The 24521-nt window shown below is 28.4% G+C and overlaps 2 protein-coding genes across 5 annotated transcripts; one reads left to right on the top strand and one right to left on the bottom strand.

Annotated features, from left to right (window-relative positions):
• Positions 1-6739: 6739 nt before the first annotated feature.
• Positions 6740-9796, bottom strand: LOC124825490 (heat stress transcription factor A-2-like). Of its 3 annotated transcripts, none has more exons than XR_015782302.1 (3): positions 9208-9796; positions 7225-8089; positions 6740-7145 (listed from the first exon to the last, which is right to left on the bottom strand). XR_015782302.1 is itself a non-coding variant. In XM_088099513.1 (2 exons), exons 1-2 carry the CDS (start codon positions 9514-9516, stop codon positions 7304-7306), a joined length of 1095 nt encoding a protein of 364 aa, XP_087955639.1. In that variant the 5' UTR covers positions 9517-9796; the 3' UTR covers positions 6740-7303. The 3 variants fall into 3 exon arrangements, 1 of the variants encoding a protein (XP_087955639.1); XR_015782301.1 differs by having other exon boundaries at positions 6740-7142; XM_088099513.1 differs by having other exon boundaries at positions 6740-8089.
• A 10619-nt stretch (positions 9797-20415) lies between these two features.
• On the top strand, positions 20416-23099 carry LOC124825497 (glutaredoxin-C6-like). 2 transcript variants are annotated; one of them, XM_047298113.2, is made up of 2 exons: positions 20416-20876; positions 21804-23099. In XM_047298113.2, the coding sequence occupies exons 1-2, from the start codon at positions 20469-20471 to the stop codon at positions 21837-21839; spliced, it is 444 nt and encodes a 147-aa protein (XP_047154069.1). In that variant the 5' UTR covers positions 20416-20468; the 3' UTR covers positions 21840-23099. The 2 variants fall into 2 exon arrangements, with proteins under 2 accessions (XP_047154069.1, XP_087955632.1); XM_088099506.1 differs by lacking the exon at positions 21804-23099 and having other exon boundaries at positions 20420-21631.
• Positions 23100-24521: the final 1422 nt, after the last annotated feature.

Raw genomic sequence — 24521 nt, 5'->3', positions numbered from 1 at the left:
TTATAATTTTTTTGTTGTTGTTAATACAAGAATATCATTAAATAACAATCTATTTTAGAAACGAAAATAAATAATTTAAATATTAATTTATAAATTAAAAATTATTAATATTTAAAATAACATTTACTATAATAAATTTATGAATCAAAATCTATATTGATCTCTAACCTTAATTATTAAAAGAAATTAATATTTAAATTAATTTCTAATATAATTTAGAAACTAAAATATTGATAACTAATCTTAAAAATCAATTTACATTCTAATTTATAAATCAATTATTTATAAAAAAATTATACCAACAATGTTTAATGTTTAGTTTATAGTATCTAAATTAATTATTAATTATTTTTTATTTTTAATATTTAATATAATAATTATTTAATGATTTAGTTTTATATTGTCTGAGGATGCTGTTGGGATGATATTGTAGATGAAAGGATGATCCATTGTATCCACATGGAGAATTTGTAGTGGAATCCATAGTGAACATTCCACAGCAATGTAACCAATAGAAACAAAAAGCATAACATGGTGGAATATTTGTGTGATTCTTGTCCTAAGACATGTTAATTGGTTCAAGGTTTATGTAAGTCAACCATCGTATTTTTAATATGTTTTTCAAAGTTTAAATCTTTAGATTTCATGTCTTTTATGAAATAACTTTGAAATACCTTATGTATTTAAAATAATATAAATATTTTTAATTAATTTTTTGTTATTTATGGAGTATTTAAAAGTTTTATATTTTCTAATCAAACATTTATTATTTAATTTTTCCTTTAACTAGGTAACGTAATTGTTATATTTTCCTTGTTCTAAAACTTAAACCTTAATTTCATTTACTTGAATATTAAAATTTTATTTTATTTACTTATTTTTACGTGTTAAAATATTGTAATTAATGTAAAATAATGAATAACTTTTATTATTTTCATAGAAAACATGTTAAATATCAAAATTATCATGCTCTAACCAAGAGATTATTCTCATCACTATCATTGCTTAAACTATATTGGTTTTTTAATACATTTTCAATAAAAAAAATAAAAATTACATATTATTAAACAGTAATCGTGATATTATTAATATTTTTTAATGTGCATAAATGAGTAAGATGACCACATGAGGTCAGAATTATGTTACTTAACTAACAAAAAAGATATCATAAAACAAATATTCAATTGAAAAATATAAAAAATATGTATAAAAATTTGAAACTTAATTAAATTTAAAAAAAAATGTAATTTGAGTAATTCTTAATGATTTTATTTTCTTTTTTTGTTTCGTACACTTTTTTTTTCTCATAAAAGCTTATCTCTTTGTTACATGAAATTTATTATTTGAAGAACAGTTTTCATGATCGAAAGAAATATTATTTGGGAATATGTTTAGTGAAAATGTAGTTTTAATAGTGGTCGAAATACTTTTATATATAATAAGACATAAGAGTGGGAAATTCAGGTGGAAAGTGAAAGATGCACTGAAGATCTTGAAATGGAAAGGTTAGGCAAGAAAACAATATCGTGGTCCAACCACCCTACACTTGGCAGCTAAATTGCAAAGAGCACACACACACACACAAGAAATTTAGTCATGTCTATTAAAATTTGTAACAGATATTAATTAAATATATTTAACGGAATTCATGAACAATTGGTGTGAATATTTCAATTATTCATTTGTTATTGACACAAATATAAAGATTTTGATATCTAATTCATAAACACTCGTCTTATAAAGATTTAAAAAAATAATATTTTAGTATTTTATAAAGACTAAAAAATAAATTTTAGAAGTTACAGTAATTTAAAATTAGTGAAATTTTACTATTTTAATATTAAAAAGCTTTAATATAAATAATTTTGTTATGACCGAGTTTCATCGTTTTAAAACATATTATCTTTTTGTAATAATTTTTCTAGAGTTCTTTGGCTTCTCATCTTCTATTTGTATGATTGAAGCACAAAATTGTATGATTGATCTTTAGCTTTTCCATTTTGGAACCGGTCAGTTTCTTCGTTTGAGTAAGTTGAGTTTCAACCATTTTTCCTTTGTCTTTCCTTCTATAAGTTGTATGTGGGCCCCACTCAGCTTGCATGTGTCTTTTGAGTCATCAGTTTGAGTCTTTGTTGATCAGTGTATCAATTGTATGTCCTTATCTTGTTTATGTTGTTTGTAGGAGCAGATAAAAGTTCTTATGTTTTTAGAGCTTTTTCTAGACTTTCTAGAGCATTTTGGTCATATGTTGGGTAAGGAAAACTTACTACCACTTTTAAAGTTGTTGATGCTTTGATGGATTGTGTTGCATGTTTGATTTGGTCTGAAATTGGTAGTTTGATTAGTAGTTTGGCATGTAGAGTTTATGTTGTGTTTGTTGTTGTATATTGCTTGTTTTTTGTTAAAATTTTTGTTGAATTGAGAAATTAAGGATCATATGAGAAAATTGATATTCATTTTGACATATAAACCTATTTTTGAACCAAGCATTGAGTCAGGAATATCAATTGGATCCTCTAAAAATCATGGAGTTTGAAGTTGCTAATTTCTAATATGGCGTTGAGTGACACTGGTGTGGCATTGAGTGACACTGGTGTGGCATTGAGTGCAAGCATTCGAGATGTTGTTAAGCGAATTTCAAGTATGTGATGTGGTAAATTTAGTGTATGCATTGATATATAGGGTTAGAAAGAAGATATCTTAAACTCTAATAACTATTTACACTCAAATAAAGTATAATGAGTTATGTGGAGGTCCTAATATATGGACACTGGTTTGGTCTTAGGTGCGAAGGGGACTAACCTTGTAGGTAGAGTAGGGTGAAAACCTTTTTGTTTATGACTCTGCAAATTATAAATACCAATACAGGTATACGCCTATATTGAAACCCTATGTCAAAGGCATGTATTCGAATAATCGAGTTAGTGTCAAATGTTGTATGAATGTATGAATATGTGGTATGTTTGGATTGTGTGATTGATAAATGATATATTATAAATATTTAGATTAAATCATTTTGCATATTAGTTTAACATTTCTTCTTTGTTTGTTGTTTTGTTCTTCAAAATGATCATCTTAATAGTTTGAGCAGATAAAGATATTACGGTTGATCCGGTGTAGGATGAGGAGAAGCAGCAAGATAGTTAGGATTTTATTTTGTCATGTAAATCTTTTATCTTTTAATAAAAATTTCTAGCATATCACTTTTTATACTCAAGCTTTGTGGATAAAGATAATATATGAGTGGTATATTTGTCTCATCTGTTTGTTGATTATCACTTATGTATCCTCTATTTAATAGTTTTTAGCAATTAAAATGGGATGTTATGCATTTTCTATTAATAACTATTAATAAGTTTTATATGAATGTTTTAAAAAATAAAAAATGATTAAGAAGAAATATTAATTATTAAATAATTATTTAGAATTTTGAATTTTATATATTAATATTTTTTATTTGTACTTATGAATTTGAAATTATATTTAAAAAATGTGTTTTAAAAATTTATACTATACAGTGCAACTTATTTAAATTTTTTTCTAGGAAAACTAAAATTATTTACATTAATATTTTTTATGTAATTTTATTTAAATTATATTTAAAATTATTTTTTCATCTGAATTTATGTTTTAAAAATTATTTTTTAAACAATTCTTTTATAACTAATATCTCATTCACCAATAATTTTCATCTTGTTCACTTAATTTAGAAAAAAAAAATACTAAAATAGAGTTTACTAATAATTATTATTAAATAAATGGTATATGTGAATTAGATACCATAGTACTCATTCCTGTTTATTAACAGATAAATAATTAAATATTTCTTTTATCACTTATGATATTTATTAAATATATTAGTTATGATATTTATTAAATATATGTATTTAATATTCGTCATAAATTTTGTCTGATATCAGGTATTTTTTTCTCTCATCCTAATACTTTTATATATGTATATTCTAACTTATTATTGAACTAGAATACACTATAAACAGATTCAAAATTCGATTTCCAGAAAATAAAATCTTGAAGTGACACAATAAAACTTGGTATTTGTATAAACAGAAGCTCCAATATATTATTTGAAGGAAAAAAATGGAACAGTATACTATTTATGTGAAAAATTCTTGATCCTTAAAGAAGGACTTATTGGTTATATATTGTTTTATTCACTGAACTTTAATTCTTTCTTTATTCTACAAAAGTGTTTTTGACAAAAATGAAACCTAATTTGATCATTGCTTGGATCCTAATGATGAGTTCAATTTTCTATAATGACTCACCACAACACAATTTTATGCATTTTGTAATGTTTAACAATTATTTTTCCTTCATACCACTCAATCACTTGGAAAATGACATCAACGGATCATTTGCATAACCTTTTCTGCTTTACTTTCGTGGTGGACACTAATTATTAATTCTTCTTAATACAACTTAATTTTTCCCATCGTTCATTATTTTCTTAATATTATTTAAATTAACATGTGTTTTAAATTTCAATTAATTCTGATAGTATTATTTTAAGAAGTAAACTTTATGATTAATTCAATTTCATAAAATCTATTGTGAAATTTGTACTTACTTATATAATATAAATTGATATAATCTACTTGTAAAATGAAGTTTGTACTCACTTATATATTATAAATTGATATTATTGGTAGTCGATTTAGAATTTCAATAATATTTGAAGTGGAATGAATTATATATATAAAATTTTCAAAAATTCATTTATTTGAGAATTTTAACTAAAAGTCATTGTACTTATGTATTAGAGTTGGCTTTTGAATATTTAGTTTTATCATATATCTCTAATAATTGATGAAGTTAGTTGGAAGACAACTAAAAATTGAACCAATCGCAGACGGAATGGAACTAAATGCACTTAAAGTAAATGATAATAAAAGAAAAACAATAATCACAGGCCATTGAATCAAGAGCCAAATACTTCAGCATTTTCAATGCTACGTGTGTGCAAATTGCTTTACTTTAAGGGTAAGCACCAAAAGTAATATTAAAAAATTAAATTCAATGGTTGTAGACGTATTTAATCATACTATGATATATTTTTATATTTATTTAAAACATAATACAAAGATAAAATAGTTATAAAAAAATAAACTTTTATATTTTTTAAGAAAGAAGAAAAAAAAAAGTAAGAAAGTATAGTATTAAATAAATATAAAAAATTTAAGTATGTTAAAAAACCATTTTACTCTCCTTAAACAAAAACCGGTACTACAAATAAATATTTCAAATATGGTTGAAAATAATGAATTTTTCAATAACAAATGCTAAATTATATACCTTCTTTCCTTAATAATTTTGATGCCATATGAAAATATAAACTAATAATATTTGAGATACATATATTAAATTACAAGTTTTTTTTTCAAACCACTAATAATAACAAAAATATTCGTATCTATGCGTATTCACAACAAAAACATTTATGTTATTTATATATTTATTTTCGTTTTAAATTATTAAAATATATTTAATTTGTTGATATAAAGAATTATATTAACTTTCTATCTTTAGTTTCATAACTTTTATACGGTATATATTTTATCAATTTTATTCTTTTTTTATAATTATCTTTTCATGCAATTATTATTTGATACTTTTATATTATATTTATATAATTATATTTTTTTTCAATTAAAAAAAGAAATATATTATTTTGACATTAAATGTTTAATAATATCTTATTATTTTTTTTAACTTATGAAAAAAATATTTAATTAATATTTTGAATAATAGAAAAGCGGATACTAACATGATATCTCATGTCTATTTCTCCATGAAAGAGATGATAAAAAAAATTATTTATCAAGTATAAAAATGGAGATATAGGAAGAGCTTTTTACTTAAAATATAAAGATGAAATAATCACACTTAAAAGGATCCTATTCAGATAATCTCTAATCAAACATGCAATAATAAATTATAAAATAATATATTTTTTAAAATATGAAAGTCTAGAACATTGTTAAGGAAAAAGAAACCACAAAATAAGCGACACATATTTTTTATTAAAAATAACAAGAAGAGAATGTCAACCACTGTTTCAAATCAAGATCTTATTACTCACATCACACCAAGATCCTGTCTCTCTTTTTCATTCTTACATCAAACTTTGAAATATTTTCAATGTGAGGTTTATGAACATTATCTTACATTCAAAATAATAAAATTGAGACCGAAGATCTATGACATTAATTAATTATTTTAAATTAGAAAGACAACTCTTATAAGAGAAAACTGCAGTAACTATAAACAAAGTTTAAGAGCTTATATAATAAAATATTCTCTAGTTAACTGTTTGTATACAAAACAAGGAATATAATCATATATAACAAATTATTAACAAAAAATCAGCTGGATGAATTTAATAAAGTGATTCTTGATCTAGAGAATATTAAGGCTCAAATTGATAATAAGAATTAAACATTATTTGGTTATTGTTGTGCGTTTTTAGTAAGATGTATAATCATTTTAAGAAAAAAAAATTGATATAAAGAAGAAAAACTCTTGAAAAGATTTAGGTTGCTCAAAGTTCAAAAGAAATTGAAAAAAAAAAGTTTGATATTAAGATGTCAGTGCTTAAGATGGCCTTATTGCAGGCAAAAACAAGCGTTGACCAGAAATTAAAAAAAAAAAGTTAAAAAGAAGTCACAGTAAAATAAAAAAGTTGCATCACTTGTTAGATGTTACTACTTCACTCTAGAAAGAATTAAGAACACTATCATCTGAATCTGATAAATAAAATAAATTATTCAATTTTTGTTCAAAATATAATTGGCACGTGTATTTCATGTCTTATGGGACAAAATATATTATTTTACAAGAACTAGATAATTTTGTCCTTCTTCGACAATGAAACTCGTTCCATTAATCTTCTGTAGCAGAATGATAATTTCAATTCTCAGTAAACTATTTGCACCACAACGATCAAGCACCTCCATTTGATCTCTCCTGCATAACATAAAATGCAAACAAAGAATAGGTCATCCAAATAAGAATGAAATGATTTGTAGCATTATCACATTGAATGTTCATAAAAAACTTAGTAAATGATCTGAATAAGAGCTGCATCTAGTATCTGTTGGCTTCTTTTGCAACTACCACCTTCCCTGCTGCATAAAACCAGTTCATATCAATCATCAAACAACACACAAAACTGAAACCAAAACCAGAAATAGTTCACAACATTACCAAACTGTACCACCATGATGCAGTGTGAATGAAATTACAGAGATATGACCAGTTGATGCTGACAGTACTCTTTTCATTCCTATGGTTTTGATCCTGAATGGTCCATATGATTCCAATCATCGGGGTCTGCTACCAAATCCTCCACTGGAACATCAATCTGGGAACAATCACCAATGATAACTTCATCCTTTGGATCCCCAGTGACCAAGTCTTCAATGAGCAAGTCCTCCAATATTGTGTCTCCAAAATAAGTCTGACTAGCTGTTATATCAGAATCTAGTGCAGACTCTTTGATTTCATGACCAAGTTCACTATCAAAAGCTGGTGAGAAAAAAGTGTTCATCTCAGGCTCCATAGTTGCCAAATCTTGTTGTTTTGAATAGTCCATCAATGTTACAGGATCATCTTGTTGCAGGTTCTCCAAACTCTGGCCAGCAATTAGTCTCCTTTTCCCATTGATTTCAGCATCCAAGATTTCTCTACTTTGGGGGGTCTTGTGGACTAATTGTTGCATGAAAGATGGATTTTTTAGTGCTTTGGCAAGGAATATGGTCATCTTTTGCTGTTTCTTCTCTGTGGCTTGCAATCTGGTTTCCATGGCACTCAATTGGTCTCTTGAGTTCAGCTGTTGGTGCCTCAACCTCACAATTTCTGCCATCAGAATGTTCCTATCTCTTTTCAACCTCTCCAACTCACCTTCTAGTCCAAACTCTCCCACTTCAACACATGCTCCTCCTACTCCTCTTTCTTGCATGCTCTGTGACACTCTTCTTCTTCTCTTTATGCCCTTCAATAAGTGCCTCTGTCCTGCCAAAAATCCTTCATTTGCAAACTCCCATCTATCAGGATCAACTTTCCTAAAGCCCTGTGTTCATTTCCACACACAAAAAAGGGAAGAATTCAAAGATGAATCAAATCAGTCCAAGGAAGTTGATCAATGATCAATAATATCTCATTCAAAGTTTGCATGCACATCTTATTCGATGACAAGAGATTGAGGTGCCAGAATATGTTTGGCCAAATCACAAGTCAACAAGATATTTGTTTTCAAATGATCTGATTACTTAATTCTAGGATGGCTGGTAATTTGATCTTGAAGCATTGTTTTCTTTTGCTAACCAATTTCAAAACACCAAAATCTATTCAAATAGCCTTAAAAACTTTGAATGAGATATTATTGCATGCAAATCTTATTCAAATAGTCTGTTAAATAATGAAAAACCATTTAGATTACTCTCTGAACTGTGGTGAAAGATAGCCAAAACTTTAGAGATTGCTTAAGTAAATTTATTGTTACTTTCGTCCCATAACTATACTTTAAGATTTTTACACAAAAAATAATGAATATACCACTCTTTGGAACAATTTTTGTGAAGTAACTTTCTTAATATATGCATTTGTTTCAAGTAATTAATCTGATAACAAATTACAGATAAGAAGTTACTGCTGCAGTAAAATATAAGAACATCAATCCATTTGAACTTTTATTAGAGTCCAGTCATTTCATAATAGAGAATTTATTCCTGTAATAATATAAATAATATGTCATCTAATTATCTATTTATCTCACCAGTCTCACTGAATCAGATCAACCTAAAAATGTTTTCAGATTGTTTAGGAATGGTGTTCCAGAGCATTCTACCTAGATCCTTATCAAACACTTTATCCAATTACATGATACTGTTATGGAAATCACCAGAAACATGTGAGTGTATAATTGTTTAACATCCCACAAGTTTTATCGGAAAATTGAATTCAGGACATAATATAAACATTTCCCTTAAATCTTCCAAAAAAAAAAACTTGTCTTCATCAAAAATATAAAAAGCAATCAACAAAATTCTCTACCACACAAAGAGCTGAACATATTAAACCAGTCAAAATGAAGGAAAACCTGTTCATGAACAAAATAATAATCTGAGACAACTCAAACACAATCAGAAACCAAAAGCAATCACAAACATCATAGTACTTACTACTTACATAGGTGTTGAGCTGGCGAATGAAGCTGGAGAAATTGTTGTGCTTGAAGTAACGAGGAAGAATGTCAGTAGAAAACTTGTGAGAATCCCACACAACAAAGCTATTGCAAGAAGTGCTCCATGACACAACAGAATCTGTGGAATGATCTTCGACCATGTCATAGATCTTTGTCAAAAAGGGTGGGGTACCCACTTCGTTCAACCCTTCCATTGGTTGTGGAGTAAAGCTCAAAGAAGAAGATGACGATGATGATGAACCACCACCACCACCTGTCACTGTTTCTTCCTCCTTCACCACAATTCCCTCCATGTTTCATACACAAGAAGATAAAGGAAAATGATGAAAGTTTTGAGTTACACAAGCACAAGTACTAAACAATAGGCTAGTATGGTCAATGGTTGTTTTTTATGATTTTGTTGAAGTGAAGAATGTGTTTAACTTTGTGCCTGCATTTGGATAAGATGCATGCTGCAAAAGGGTGCCATGGAAGATATTGTAGGAAAGTTGAGTTATGAGCTTAGACTAGTTGGTGGGTTTGTTGTGTGACGAAGATGCTAGAGACAGAACATGTTCGGATTGTGCTGGAAAATTCTAGAGAGGGATCATTAATGTTTTTTTTTATATATATAAGTATATAAGTTTTTATATTATAAGTAAATCAAAGTTTAGGATAAATATAATTATTGTAAAATTTGAAAATTTTATTATAAATAATTTATTTCTGTTTATTTGTATTTGATAAATTTTATGCCTTTTCATAGACTTTCTGCACAAATTTAAAGTGGTTTTTGGCACTTGAGGAAATTCTCAATGCCACTTTTCAGCAATGGGAAAGAGGAAAATATAAATGTTTGCGTTTCAGAATTTTCTTTACACTTTATTTTCTGATGATACTGTAGATGAAAATATATAGTTTATTAAAAAAAGCATTACAAAAATAATGTTACTTTCTCAAATACTTTTCATTTTTTTATCAATTGGAAATGAGAAGAAAAAAATAAGGAGATACCCCAATAACGTACGATGATAGTATAAAGGCCTTAAAGGAGAGGACAAAAGCTTTATACAAATTATTTTAAAATTAAAAAAAATGATAGTATTTGAAATCTCTTACAGATCAAACTGTAATAATTTTTGTGATGGAGAGAGTAATTTATAATTTGTGTATGAATCTAATTTTATTCTAGAAAAGAAAGTTATAATAAAGTAAAATTATTCCTCACTTGTCTATGATGTATTTTTTTCAGAATCTATCTATAATGAGCTTTGTGAGCGATAGAGATGGTGAGGGTAGATACGTCTTTTGTCTTAGTGGAGAGTTTGAATAATCAAGATGGGAGGTTCCAATAGTGGTGTCCAACACTCCATCAATAAAGCTATTTCTTTTTTTTTTTAATTAAGTGGGCTTAGTCCGAACCCATGTTTTCAAATTAAAACCCAATTATATGGGGGTGCAGGAAGAAAAAAGTGGGGTGCAGGATGTAACAACCTCGAAATACATCCACATGTCCAACATTGGATCCATCATGTTGACACGAAAACATTGTTTTATTATTTGACACAGAAATTTTCTAATGGTACGTGACAAGTTGACACAAAGAACTAAGCTGAAGAACAGTAAACTATGGTGGAGTAGATCGAGAAAACGATTTTTTATTTTGTGGTGCCATTAATTTTTCATGTGCATAACTCAATTTTATATTCAGCACAAATATAATGCTTTTTAAAATGAGGTAGCCTGTGAAGCAAGTAAAAATGTGTTCACACTTAGCTGTTGTTTCATTCAATCTGGTGATACAACTAAATTTATTAGTTATTTTTAAATTAAACTTATTATAATTATATTCCTTAGAGATTAAACAATGATCATATATAAACACAAATATAGGAACATTCAAAAGTTCAAAGAAAATCTCCCACCATATTATAATTTTAGTACCTTCCATGCATGTATGAACCTTTCACAACAAGAAAAGTATACCTTCTTTTGTAATTATTCCTTCTTCATCTAATATAATAAAGCAAGCCATGTGGAGGGTATACGTAAAAAATAACTAACACAATGGCGAAAAATAGATTAAATATTGCTCTCTCACATTATTTATGAATTGATAAGGGGAAATATTTACTGGCTATTTTGAAACTGTTGTTATTGGATTTGATTCTTGATTTATCTTTTAGGTAACATTTTTCTGATTTTGTTAGCCAATGCTATATTTTTCTATGGTGATCGAGTCCAAGGGTTACGTAAACTATGCAAAATTGTTGTGTCCAAATTTGGTTCTTCCATCAATGTTTGGGTTAATGAGCTTCTATTTTTAATGGAATTTTTGTTGTCTAAAGTGAATTCATACTGTCCATGAATGTCTTTTACTTGAATAAATCTCAAGATAATGTAATGTTTCATTAATTTCACCTTTCAAACTTTATTGTTTACATTATTTTATTTTGAAGTTGTAAACTTTGTTCTTTATTATTTTAATGAATGTTATATTGACTTATAAATATCAAACTCTTAAAATATTTATCTTTTATCATTTTTCATTCTTTTGAAATTTATACACTAAAAAAAATAAATAGATAAAATTAATCCAAAATCATAAAATAGGTGTATCGATATTTTGACATATAAAACTTTTCTATTTTTTTCTATCATTCACTCTTGCAAATACAAAAGTTCACTTAATATGTTGTCAAATCAATGTAATATGTGTCAAAACATGGTTACTCTAAAAAATGAATTTATCCTTACTCTTAAAATTAATATGTTGAACGTTCTTATTTCTTTCTAATACGAAACTCACACTTAATTAAATTATTCTCATAAATTAAGTTAATAATAACTTAAATTTATTACATATGAATTCTGAGCATGAATGAATTTAATAATAAGTGAAATTAATTATCTTAATATGAAGAAAAAAATGCAGAAGAGTGAGGTTGTGGAATAAGTTAAAGTTTGGTCAAACTAAGAATCTGATGCGAGTGTTAGAGCCCTTTGAAGAAGAGAGAAAGAGATGAGTGGTGAAGAATGGTGGATGAAAATCCTCCACTTCCACCCATTGTGTGACTCTCATAGTAAGCTCAACTAATTAAGGCATGGCATGTCCCTTTTCATGCTAACCAATTCCTTTGGTGCTTCTCACCTTTACCTTTTCTGTCCACCCAAAAACACACAAATTTTCACTAAATTAATTCAATTCATTTATGGGTCCAATTCTCATCCCACAAAAAAATTAAATAATTCTCTTGAATTCCATGCTAATATGATCATGGAGAGGTTTCAGAAACTTAAAGGGAAACACCGCACATGTTCATTGTTTTCTGTAGTATATGTGTATATCAATCATCATGAGACAACCAAAGTACAATTATTGTTTTCTGTGTGTTGTTGTATAATAAAATAGGTAATTTTATTTACTATAGGAAAATGACACTTGAACAACCATTTTTGACAACATTTAGACACGCGTACACGTGTCAAAATCTGAGTGGTCTAGTTGGAAAAATTAAATGAAAATGGACCACTCAGATTTTGACACGTGTGCGCGTGTCTAAATGTTGTCAAAAATGGTTGTTCAAGTATCATTTTCCTTTACTATATTTGTTTTCTTGTGTTGCATACACTTAGAATAATTTATAAAAAGAGAATCTCAGAGTAAAGGGAAGTTTTTTTAATAAGCAAATTAGCCTTCTAATCATAAAGTTTAATTACCAATAATGAGAAAAATCTGGAGGCACATCCCACTGTTTGTTTCTTCCTAAACACGTATAATTAAGAGGAAGGAATTATGAAAAATAATTGGGTTATATTTAAAAAGAATTGATTTGGTAGTGTTAATAATAGAAAGAGGCAATGAGAGAGATTGTGAGTAAAAAATAGAAAAGAAGCGACAGAGATATAGAAGATGAAGTCAGATTGTCCCCACCAATGACATGACAGGGTCACTTCAGCTTACGTCACCCATGTGTCTCACTCCCTATCAACCTTAGTCAACCACCTCAAACACAGCACACAACACACAAATCAATCTTCTTCCATCTCACTACGCATACTCCAACCTTTCCGCGGCGCCGACACCCCTACATTATAACTCACCCAGTACACCTCACTTCACTCCTCATAAATTATTATTATCAATTTAATATAAACTTCAACTTCAACCTTATTTTATCTCCATTCAAGATAAACAACTTTACAATAATATATTCCGTCAATCACAATTCGGATGCTAAATCATTAATTCCTTTGGTTAGTTCCCATTCAAACGCTCAGTCGTAAAACCGACGAACGATGAATCATGAGTTTGGATGATCAATTAATCAGTCTAAGGGCGTATATTTTTTTTCAGAGTCAGTGGATTTTAGGAGATTTAAGTGTGAATTAATTGTTGTTTATTTGAGTGAATTTGGAGGTAAATCAGAATGAATTTAGAAGTAAAATTTATGAGAATTAGTGTAGGATTTGATTAATCTGATACATAAAAAAAACTTTGTTTAATTGGTAGAAATGAAAGATTACCAAAATGTCTCTAGTTATTAATTAAAGAAAGTTAGTATATTACATGAGATAAAAAAAGTCTTCTAAGTTCACATATACATATTTCGTTATGATAAACATATTACAAACAAATTAACATTATTTAATTTTGTATAAGTCTTCTTGATAGATAGAGTTCATAAAGATGAAAAAGATAAAATAATTATTTATATTTAGATTGTAACTATGTCAGATCATAATAAAAAATTCACCACAAAAATTTAAAAATAAGAGTTGGAGCTAAAAAGATAAGTTAGACATTCATAACAACCTTCATTATTATTTGTCTAAATTGATATGACTTTGGTATCAAAATATATTTTGCAGGTACTATCCGAACAATTTGAACATATGAGAAACCCTAGTTGAATATAACGTAAACTTTAGACAACACATCAAAGATTAGACCATTGACATTGATCCAACATTCGAAACAAGTCTAAATTTTATTTTATAAGTCAGTTTTATAAGATTAAATTAGACTTAAAAAATTATTTCTTAACACATACAAATATAAAGATTATAAATTTATTGTGGTTAAGATTTTGAGTTACAATCTTGTATTGTAAATTTTGATAATATTCTTATGTTTTCTTTAGACATTTAATCATCTGAACATTAAAAGAAATTAAAAAAATTAGTTTTTTGTTGATTAGGTTTATTATTAGCTACTATTGAACTATAAAAACATTATAAAAAAATATTTATGAGATTGAATCATACTAAATAAACTTCTTAACAATGGATACATAAATTGAGTCGTGTGTGGATAAAATGTTGAAAGTATGGATAACATACTGATGCAACTCTTCCCTTTGCTCATTTCTTGATCACATTGTTTCAGTCAAGAATTGGTTTTCTCCTTCCCTACCACCACTAAGATGCACGAACGAATTAGGTTACCTAAATCATGGTAGTTAAGAGTTGAGAGGTAGATGATGAGGTAATAAAGAAAATGAGCATGAATTTGCGAAGCCAAGATTTAATAAAGAGTGTAGACCGTGAGGAATCTTAAATTAAGGTTCACGTGAGTTTAGAAAAGCAGAAGGGTAGAAAGTGAGTGGGTGATATGTGTGAAGTAGAATAAAGATGTGAATAAAATAATACGTAATAATAGTGCGTGCATGGTGATGAGGCTGACCCCGTGAGTGCCGCTTCCACACACCAAGGTCATGGAAATTTTACTCACCACTCTTATTCTATTAATATCCTTTATGCATTATTGAATCCTCTCTCACACAACGTCACTTATTCCCACTCCTTTCAGAATCCTCTCATCCAATCAACGTTAACCAATTCCTATAAACAACCAAATTTTCCTCACAACTTTCATAATTTACATGTAATCATCACATTCAAGATTTCTTTTTTCTCTCTTTAATTCTCATTTCATTTTTTAAATTAATTTTCTTTTTTAACAAATGTTCGATGTCCCTCATATTATAGGTTTGTGGTGGGGTGTTTGGGTTTTAAACCAAACTTCGGACTTTCCTAAATTTTCTGTTGTTGGAGTAAATGTTTTTGAAAAGTTGTGGTAAGATAAGCTAACCTAAACTCATAATTCTTTCTTATTAAGATATTGATTAAGTGTTTGAGATATTCTATAACAAACCTAGAGTAGATACAATAAATGGATTAGAGTGTTAGATCTTTAGATATATATTATTAAAATTATATATATACTACTATATGTATGGATCATATAAACTATGGTTGTACTAATTTATGTTGTTGTAATTGAATTCCATAAACAGATACATTGATAAAAAAATTGACAAAGAAATATGAATGACAACAAATTAAATTGAATACACTTAGTACTAATGCAAATAAATTTGATTTTTCTAAAAGATAGTAGTGTGAAGATATAAATTTTAAAAAATTAATCTTTTACAAGATGACGTCAATCTCATATAGGTCTAAATAAAAAAAAATTTAATATATTAAATCAAAATTTAAACAATTATTCTATGATTAATATCTTTTTTATTAATAATTTTATTTTGATCACTTAAATTTTTTAAAAATACTTAAATAAATTTATTAATAATTATTAGCAAGTATATGCATATTAGATACCAAAATACTTGTATTCGTCTCATCAATAAACGCGTAATTAAATACTCATATCTATCACTCACAAGTATTTATTAAAAACATTTGTTAAATTACGATTTTTTTCCGTAGATATTCACATGTAACTTTTTTTTCAATTCTTATAAAGATAAACTTTATATAACCATTGAATGCAGTAGTTATATACTTGATTATTATGTCCACTATTTAATAAGTAAGATGTGTTAAAAGTTTCACATCGACTAAAAATAAAATTAATTTAAAATATATATGTGAGTGCAAACCTCAACTTAAAAGTCATGGGTTGAGTTAGACTTAAAATTAACATCTTAACATGATACTAGAGTCATGGGTTAGAGTCTGTCCTGATAAGATTTGTGTTTATTAGACACATCATTCCATCCGCTATTTGTCCTTTATCGAACCATCCATTAATGTCTTGTCTCACAAAAAAATGTATATACCTCGAATGAGGGAGATGTGTTGGAAGTCCTACATGACTAGAGATAAGACCAATTTAAAATATATGTGGTTGCAAACCTCACCTTACAAACCGATTTTGTGAGATTAAGTTAATATATTGTTCAACTCGTTATAAGATTATTCATTAATATTTAGTGTCACATACGATATGTGTAAATTTGGACAAGAGATAAGGTAATTTAGAGTATATATGAGTGTATATTCGATTATTCATTAATATTTAGTCTCACATACGATGTGTGTATATTTCGACAAGAGATAAGGTAATTTAGAGTATATATGAGTGTATATCAGATTATTCATTAATATTTAGTCTCACATACGCTATGTGTATATTTCGACAAGAGATAAGATAATTTAGAGTATATATGAGTGTATATCAAATTATTCATTAATATTTAGTCTCACATACGATGTGTATATATTTCGACAAGAGATAAGGTAATTTAGAGTATATATGAGAGTATATTAGATTAATCATTAATATTTAGTCTCACATACCATATGTGTATATTTCGACAAGAGATAAGGTAATTTAGAGTATATACGAGTGTATACTTCAATGTGAGGGGGTGTTAAATCTCACATCGACTACAGATGAAATCAATTTAAAATATACGGGTAGATATAAACTTTAAAAACTGGTTTAATGGAGTTAAATTAGACTTAAAGTTGACTTTATAACTATTATTTATAATTAAAGAAATTGAGTGTTATAATCCAATAGATTGAAACATGGATATTTGTATTGAGAAATAAATTATACTTAAAAAATAAATTTGTCTTAATTCAATGGGAAATTAAAAGTAAGTGATTTATATAGATATAATTAAAAAGTTAGTGTTAAACATAAGAAAAGCACGTCCGTGTTGGTTGTTATCTAAGGTAATTGGCAGCATATTCTGTTTTGTATATGTTGACCACATCTCCACTACCATTATTATGGTTGAATTCAGCAGCAGTAGATTTTAACCCTAAAGTTTCCAACTCAGGACAACAGTTTCCACGCATGCAAAAGTCAATTATTGAAGCATAGTTTAAGAAATGCATGTTGATACAATAGCACTACACCACACATGAGAGAGTATATTACGTGATTCCCTTCGACTCAACATGTAAACCCACGTTCTGAAAAAAAGCACTTATTTCATATAACCTAAAGATTGAATCATTATCGATCATTCCACTTTTCCTTCCAAGTTAAAACTTGAATTTCTCATTCTTCAAACATCTTCGTTCATTCCTGTTTCTTGAATCAAACAATTGACACTAGCAAAACATTAGACATTTGTTATAAGGTATAATGAATTAAAAAATATATAAGAATATAATAAGTAAAATAAATGAACTGAACTCAGGTATAATATGAAACAAAACATTTGCAAAAATAATTTATTTTTAAAGAAAAAGTGAAGATAATAAAGGTATTTTTTTAATATTGAAAAAGTGTGGGGAAAAAGAGTAAAAGGGTCCCATGAGAAGAGTGACGCAAGACATGGTCATGAGAAAGCATATGGCAGACACCACATTTACTTATTTAGCACCATCAACGGTCCACCTTCTCCCATCACTCTCTCCCTAACATTCATCACATCATGCTCACTGGGGACCACACCCCATAACCTCACCCTCACTACCACCCAAATCAAAACCCCATGCCACGTGCCATCCTCTCATTCGCTCCATTCCCCTACATGCTGCCCCACTGCAACACTCTGTCTCAAAACTAAAAGGTACGCCACGTGTCACTCCCGGAACGTCACCATGACGACCAAAGTCCTAACTCTCTCAATGATTATGTCACCTCTGTGGGCCTTCCCTTCCTCTCTCATCCACGTCATCAAAGCTTCTTTACAAATTAATTAACAAACTGAAAAATTAATATAGTGTTATTCAAGACATTCATATAATAACATTAATAAGTAATAAACTTTGTTAGATAATTAAAATTCAGAGTTTTAAAAGTGATTTTGAGTTAAAAAGAGTAAATATAAAAGCACTTATCTAACTCCCTTTTTTTACCAGTACTACTTTTTACTACACATAACTTTTGATTACGTCACAGTTCAATCTTACGGTTCCACGTCCAAGTCAAAGTGACGTCATCCTCCTTTTCACCCATGTGACCGTTCATAGCTATTTCACCGCCAAATTTCTCCTATTCCCCAACCCTTTCCTTCTTCCACGCCCCACGCACCTCACAGCGCGTGTAATTCTCTTTTTTCTTAAGAAAAGTTATCCTTCATTTATATATATATGAGCACATAAAATAGGAGAAAGGTTATGATTTCAATGTTTTGTTTTTCCTTTATGTAGTTACTTGTAGATGTAGCATTTTTCCAATTTGGATTTCTTTTCAACGTCTTGGTATTTCATTTTCGAAAATTTCATTAATTTAAAAGGAAAGTTAATGATTGTGTTTGTTTTTTTACACTTCTGCTTTGTTTCATAACGAAGATAAAAATATTTGGGATGAGAATAAATTGGTGGAATAAAAATAATAATAAAATTGTTAGGATTAAAAACGTTTTTGATGAAGGGAAATGAAAAATAAACAGGGGTATAAAAACGCAATATGAATATAATAATTAAATGAAAAATAAAGTGTAAGCACTTAGATTATTTAACAAGTATACCTAAGTAAGTTAATGAAAATTAATTTAAATGTCTTGTTTTTAGTATATTGAGAGAAGTTGTGATTTATTGAGTTTAAAAGTGAGTTAAATTGTTTACATTTTTAAATAATTTATAATGGCCAATATAATTAATCAGTTAATATAAAGTATATGAAGACTTTGTCAATGATTAAAGGAGTGACAATCCAATAGATTCACTTGAATATCACTTAATCCCCTCAAAAAAACTAAGTATAATATATGATTCAGTTCATTAACTTATTGAAGTTTGTTTCGTTCGACTCTTCAATTCCATAAACTATTAAGGACCAAATATATTATTCTCTACAAACATACGTTATTACTATTATTTCTACTATTCAGAATCTCTAAAAGAATTTTCTTTAATATTAAAGAAAATTACATAGCTAATATGGCTGTTTAAAATACGTATTTATTACTACTTTTATCAATAATACTGATGCCAGTGTAATTCTATAACATCAATTTTCATAATAAAAATATATATTTATAATTTAGACACTTCAATTTAATCTGTCAATTTGAGAATTAGTGAGCTTAAAGTTTTTTATTTTTTAAATTATGTATGTTAAATCACAGTAAACAAGATAGACCAAGACTTTCAATTTACCAACAGCTTGGTCAACTTAAAATTTTTAAACTCACATTTCTATTAATAACAAAATTTCTTAGAATATCACCTTTATAATATTCTCTTCTACCATTTAATTATATCATTCTGGTTTAATATTTCAAAACGTTCTTCTAGGATAAAATCATTGTAATAGTCTCACGTCAAATAATTTAAATACATAATTTTTCTTTTAATTTTTTTTAAAAAAGAATTAGTAACACAACTGAAATAAAAATTGAATTTCAAAACTAATAATATCTCATTTAGCACTGAAGAAAGTGCAATGAGTGGGGTTACAAAGAAGAAAAAACAAGTTTGGTATTTTTCTGGAAATTGGAATTTCACCAAAAAAATACATGAAGAAAAAAAAAGTCAAAATAAGAGTAGGGGACAAAGTGCTCTTATTATATGTTCCCATAAAATTCATGAAATCTCCTAATTAACAGAGGAAACAAAGAACAATCGTAATATAACTTATTATTATTATTAAAATTTAACAATTTTATAAATTTTTGTTCCTGTAAAATCAAGCAGTTTTGATTTTTGTTTTTTTATGAAATAAAAATGTATTAAAGATGGTTTTAATTTGATGAAAAAATAGGCAATGGAGAAAGCATGGAAGGAAGGAAACAAAGAGTGGAAGAGGGTAAGAGAAGAGAAATAGATGAAACCACAAAACAAAAATAAAAGAAAAAGAAAAAGAAACTAAAAAATAGTAGCACACAAGTATAGACAGTGATGTAAGCAACCACAAAGCAACTCTTCTTTCTTTCTTTATTTATTTTTCTTTTTTTAATTAATTATTTTTATTCATTATTATTATAAATAAAAACTCCACCACTTCAACCTTTCATTTCAGTTCATTCACTCTCACTTCTCCTTTCACATTAAAATGCAAGGCCTCCGCCGCTGCTCAAACGACGTCGTACACCTCGACCTCACCACTCCCACGCCGGCCACAACCAACTCCTCCACCACCTCATCCTCCTCCTCGCTCTCCATCGACGTCGAGGAATCCACGGAGGCGCGTATCCAGCGGCTCATATCGGAGCACCCGGTGATCATCTTCACGCGCTCCTCCTGCTGCATGTGCCACGTCATGAAGAAGCTCCTCGCCACCATCGGAGTCAACCCCACCGTCATCGAATTGGATGACCACGAGATAGCGGCCCTCCCGGACGCCACCCGCACTCCCGCCGTCTTCATCGGCGGTGCCTCCGTCGGCGGCCTGGAGTCCCTCGTCGCCCTCCACGTCAGCGGCCACCTCGTCCCCAAACTTGTCCAAGTCGGCGCCCTCTGGGTATGACCACCACCCACCACCACCGTCAATAATATATTTTTCATAATCGCCACCATATATAAATATATAAAAATATATAAAAATTATTTACCTCCAGAAAAGAAGAAAAAAACTAATTGTATAATTTTTAGTCCTCCTCTCTATGTTAAATGAAATCTCTCTCAATTCACCAGTTTCTCTCTTCCTTCTCTGTTCTGTATTTCAATTCTCTAACTAAATGAGTGTTAACATTTCCTTATATTAACTACAACATGGAAAAGCAGACTAATGTTTTTCTGGAATTTCCCAGACACATGCTCTTTCAGTTTGACTTGGCAGAAATTCAGGTTGGTTTTTGGAACCAATAGATAGAATCTCACCTTCTTAAATGTCTGTTGAACACTTGATTTTTTACTGTATGAATAGAAGAGAGATGAGTGTTTAGATGTGTATATTGTTGACAAGGTCGAACATGGTTGATGAAAAAGAATGAGTTTTGATCGATGGAGGAAAGTTTGATTATTTTGGTGTGGGAATAGATCTGCGAGTATGGATGTTGGGGTGGAGGGTACTTGCTATGTCTGAGTGACACGTGTTGGGAGAAAGCATCTGGTTGTGTGGTGAGAGCGACAAGGATGTGTGGTTGGGTTCAATGGTTGTTCTTCTTCTTCTTCTTCAACTACTTAGTGTGGTTCCATTATACATAATCACGGGTTCCTTTTTTCCTCAATTATTATCATGCAATCAGAGTCTATGGTTTTGTCACTTTTGCTTCATCCATCTTATTCATAACTCTTACCTAATCATTCTTTCCTTTTTTTTTTTCACACTACTTATCTTTTATTAATAAGAAATTAATTAATAACACACTACTTACCAAGAGTTTAGTCTTTTTGGTCCTTAGAGATCAACCTAAGCGGATTTTATGGCTATTTTTGACAATGATAGGGACCATCATGGCCATCCAAAAGAGGATTTTTTTAGGGTTCTTCTTGACTTGTTGTTCCCTTTGGGGTTAAACAGTTGGGGAAGAAAAGAAGTTTACAAAGTACTTTGGAAAAGATGATGATGAATGAACGAACGAACGAAGAAGAAGGCAATGAAAAAGATAAACTTTTATCATGTTCTTTATCAGTAGACACAAGCACCTCCAATTATTGTGAAGAAAATATATATGTAGTTTAAATCCAATTATTGTGAAGAAAATATATATGTAGTTTAAATCCAACACGTCTCTTTTTTTTTTTTTTCATTTTTTCCTTCACACCCTTGTGAACATCATAGAATCAAATTCCATGTTGTGAGATAATATAAAACCCTTCTCTCACAGTTTCATGAGTTAATTATGCTAAACTAGAAGAATCATTTGCACAAAAAAGGAGATGGAATTGCAACCCCAATTTCTGCTTCATATTCTTCCTTCCTTCTTTGACTAGATTGGTATCAATTGCTTTTGCCCTTTTAATCTTTCTCAGAATTGATCTGTATCTATATGTATTATTGGTTTTTTTTTTTTTTTTTTTTTTACTTTTACCAAAGCCAGCAAGGTGGTGTAACCATAAACCTAATATAAAAAATTATCTTGGTTTTTCCTTGTGCAATGGAAGGTGTGAAAAAATAAAGAATAGTTTTTGTGGGGGACACTGTTGGAGATATTTTAATAATAATTGTTATTGAATCTAGAATTCAGAAAAGGTAAAAAGCCCAGATAGATTCAAAGCTAAAACAGGGTGCAAGGACAAACTTGAATTACTGTCATCATGCCAAGAGACAACAGCATTGATGGGTGGTGTGTGATGGCATGCATGACTACATCCTCATAAAACCTCAGCCAAGGTCTTAATTCAATAGTCTAAAGGGTATATCACCCACATGACCACCACCATCATCATCATAAGCAGCATCATGAGCAGCAGCAGGTATATATAAAGAATCAAAATATCAACTTTCAATTCAATGTTGCTCTTTGAAGGAAACCCTAAACCTCAAATAGAAACAAAATAAAAAAGTTTAGCACTATAAGTTGCAGTGTCATTGCTTTTCTCAAGTGTAGACAGTACTATAAACAAAAAGCACTTTAATTTAGTGCTGATTTATTGATAGGCAAAGCATCTTAGAAGCTGGAGTACAGCCAAGAAGCTTGGTGCTTTCTCTGTATTTGTTAATCATTTATGAGTCTGTTTGTTGCACCCAAAAGTACTACAAAAAAACTAATACTTTAAGGTAATTTTATTATTTAAAAGACATGATTTTATTTAATGACAGCAATAGCATTATCATGATGTTAACTGTATGGTTATTTTGCTGGATTTTTCACATCAAATAATAACAGTCTATTTCTTTTAGGTTTTTCACTTAAAAAATAATGATTGGCTTAATAAAGTCATTACATAATCTTTTAGACCAGACATTTATTTAGTAGGTTGTTTTTCAATTTTGTTTGGCTGATATATCACCCAATCTTCTCTGGTTCTCTAAAATTGTTTTGAAAAAGTGTAAAAGAATGTTATTCAAACCAAAATAATAGTAAGAATATTCTTATTTAAGACATTTTAGTGCTTTGCGATCGTAAGATTATAAATATGGAAATGAAAAGAAAAGAAAAAAAAAATTCAAAATTCAAATTATTTGTATGAAAATTGGGAAAAAAGGAATTTATTATAATTATTTTATTTGATTTTATAATTTATATATTATTGTTGTTATTTTATTCTTTTACTATATTTTAAAAGTATTTGAAAAAATATATATATCCTGTAATCTTATTTGATATATTTATGACTGTAATAGATTACTTATAATTCATAATTGATCATTTTAACTTGAAAATAAAAAAAGCCTCTATGTACAAAAATGATCTTTCCTGTTATGTAAATACACGATTACATTCTAATTTTTATCCTTTTATTTGATTTCTACACTTTACACTTATTTTCTTTTGAAATAAATTAGTGCATAACTTATCTTTGTACTCTCTTGTGTCTATGTTCTATCTTTTGTTGGTTTAAACCATCACAATCAATTGAAGTAAAACACATAATCAAACCAAAAAATGATTTATTATATGGTATTTTAAATATTTTGAAAATAATAAAGAAAAACCTTTCATAATTATCAATCATGTAATATTTACAGCAAATTATAATATTATTTTTAAAGTGAAAAAAAAAAACACAACAAGCAGCAAAATTGAGAATCATGATCCATTATAACATATTGTTGTATTGATACTTAGTATTTTTTACGAGGAAAATGATATCATTTCTCATTTCTCTCTTCTTGAAATTGTCTAATCTTAGACATTTATTTTAAAACAATCTATTATTTAACTTCTCTTTCAATACTCTCCTTTTCCCACATCACCTCTTTCATATGAAACAAACAAAGTGTTACAAATTATTTATCACTTAAACTAAGTTTAAGTTATGATCATTTCAAATAAAACACTCAACCAAACTTAATCTCAATCTTGTAGGTATATTATTAATGTGAAATATTTGACTTTGGTTGTATTTAACTTTTTATGAGAGAATTGTTGATCAATTTCAATATAATTTATTTTTCAATCACATCTTTTAATCTAAAATTCTAAACTTAATATTTAAAAAAAAAACTAAACAAAGAATTATTAAGAAGTTTTATATGTTCATTTTAGGTTGGGATTTT

This window comes from Vigna umbellata, chromosome 1 (genome assembly GCF_029865625.1).
Source record: "Vigna umbellata cultivar VRB3 chromosome 1, Vumbellata_1.0, whole genome shotgun sequence".
NCBI classification, from domain to species: Eukaryota; Viridiplantae; Streptophyta; class Magnoliopsida; order Fabales; family Fabaceae; genus Vigna; species Vigna umbellata.
This window is presented reverse-complemented; position numbering and strand designations above follow the sequence as displayed.

What these genes read in the sequence shown, in the direction of transcription:
- LOC124825490 (XM_088099513.1), bottom strand. Translation starts at nt 9,516, where the DNA reads ATGGAGGGAATTGTGGTGAAGGAGGAAGAAACAGTGACAGGTGGTGGT. An exon ending in TTCGCCAGCTCAACACCTAT is followed by an intron (nt 8,090 to 9,207) that starts GTAAGTAGTAAG and finishes AAATGAACACAG; the next exon opens with GGCTTTAGGAAAGTTGATCC.
- LOC124825497 (XM_047298113.2), top strand. Translation starts at nt 20,469, where the DNA reads ATGCAAGGCCTCCGCCGCTGCTCAAACGACGTCGTACACCTCGACCTC. An exon ending in TCCAAGTCGGCGCCCTCTGG is followed by an intron (nt 20,877 to 21,803) that starts GTATGACCACCA and finishes TGACAATGATAG; the next exon opens with GGACCATCATGGCCATCCAA.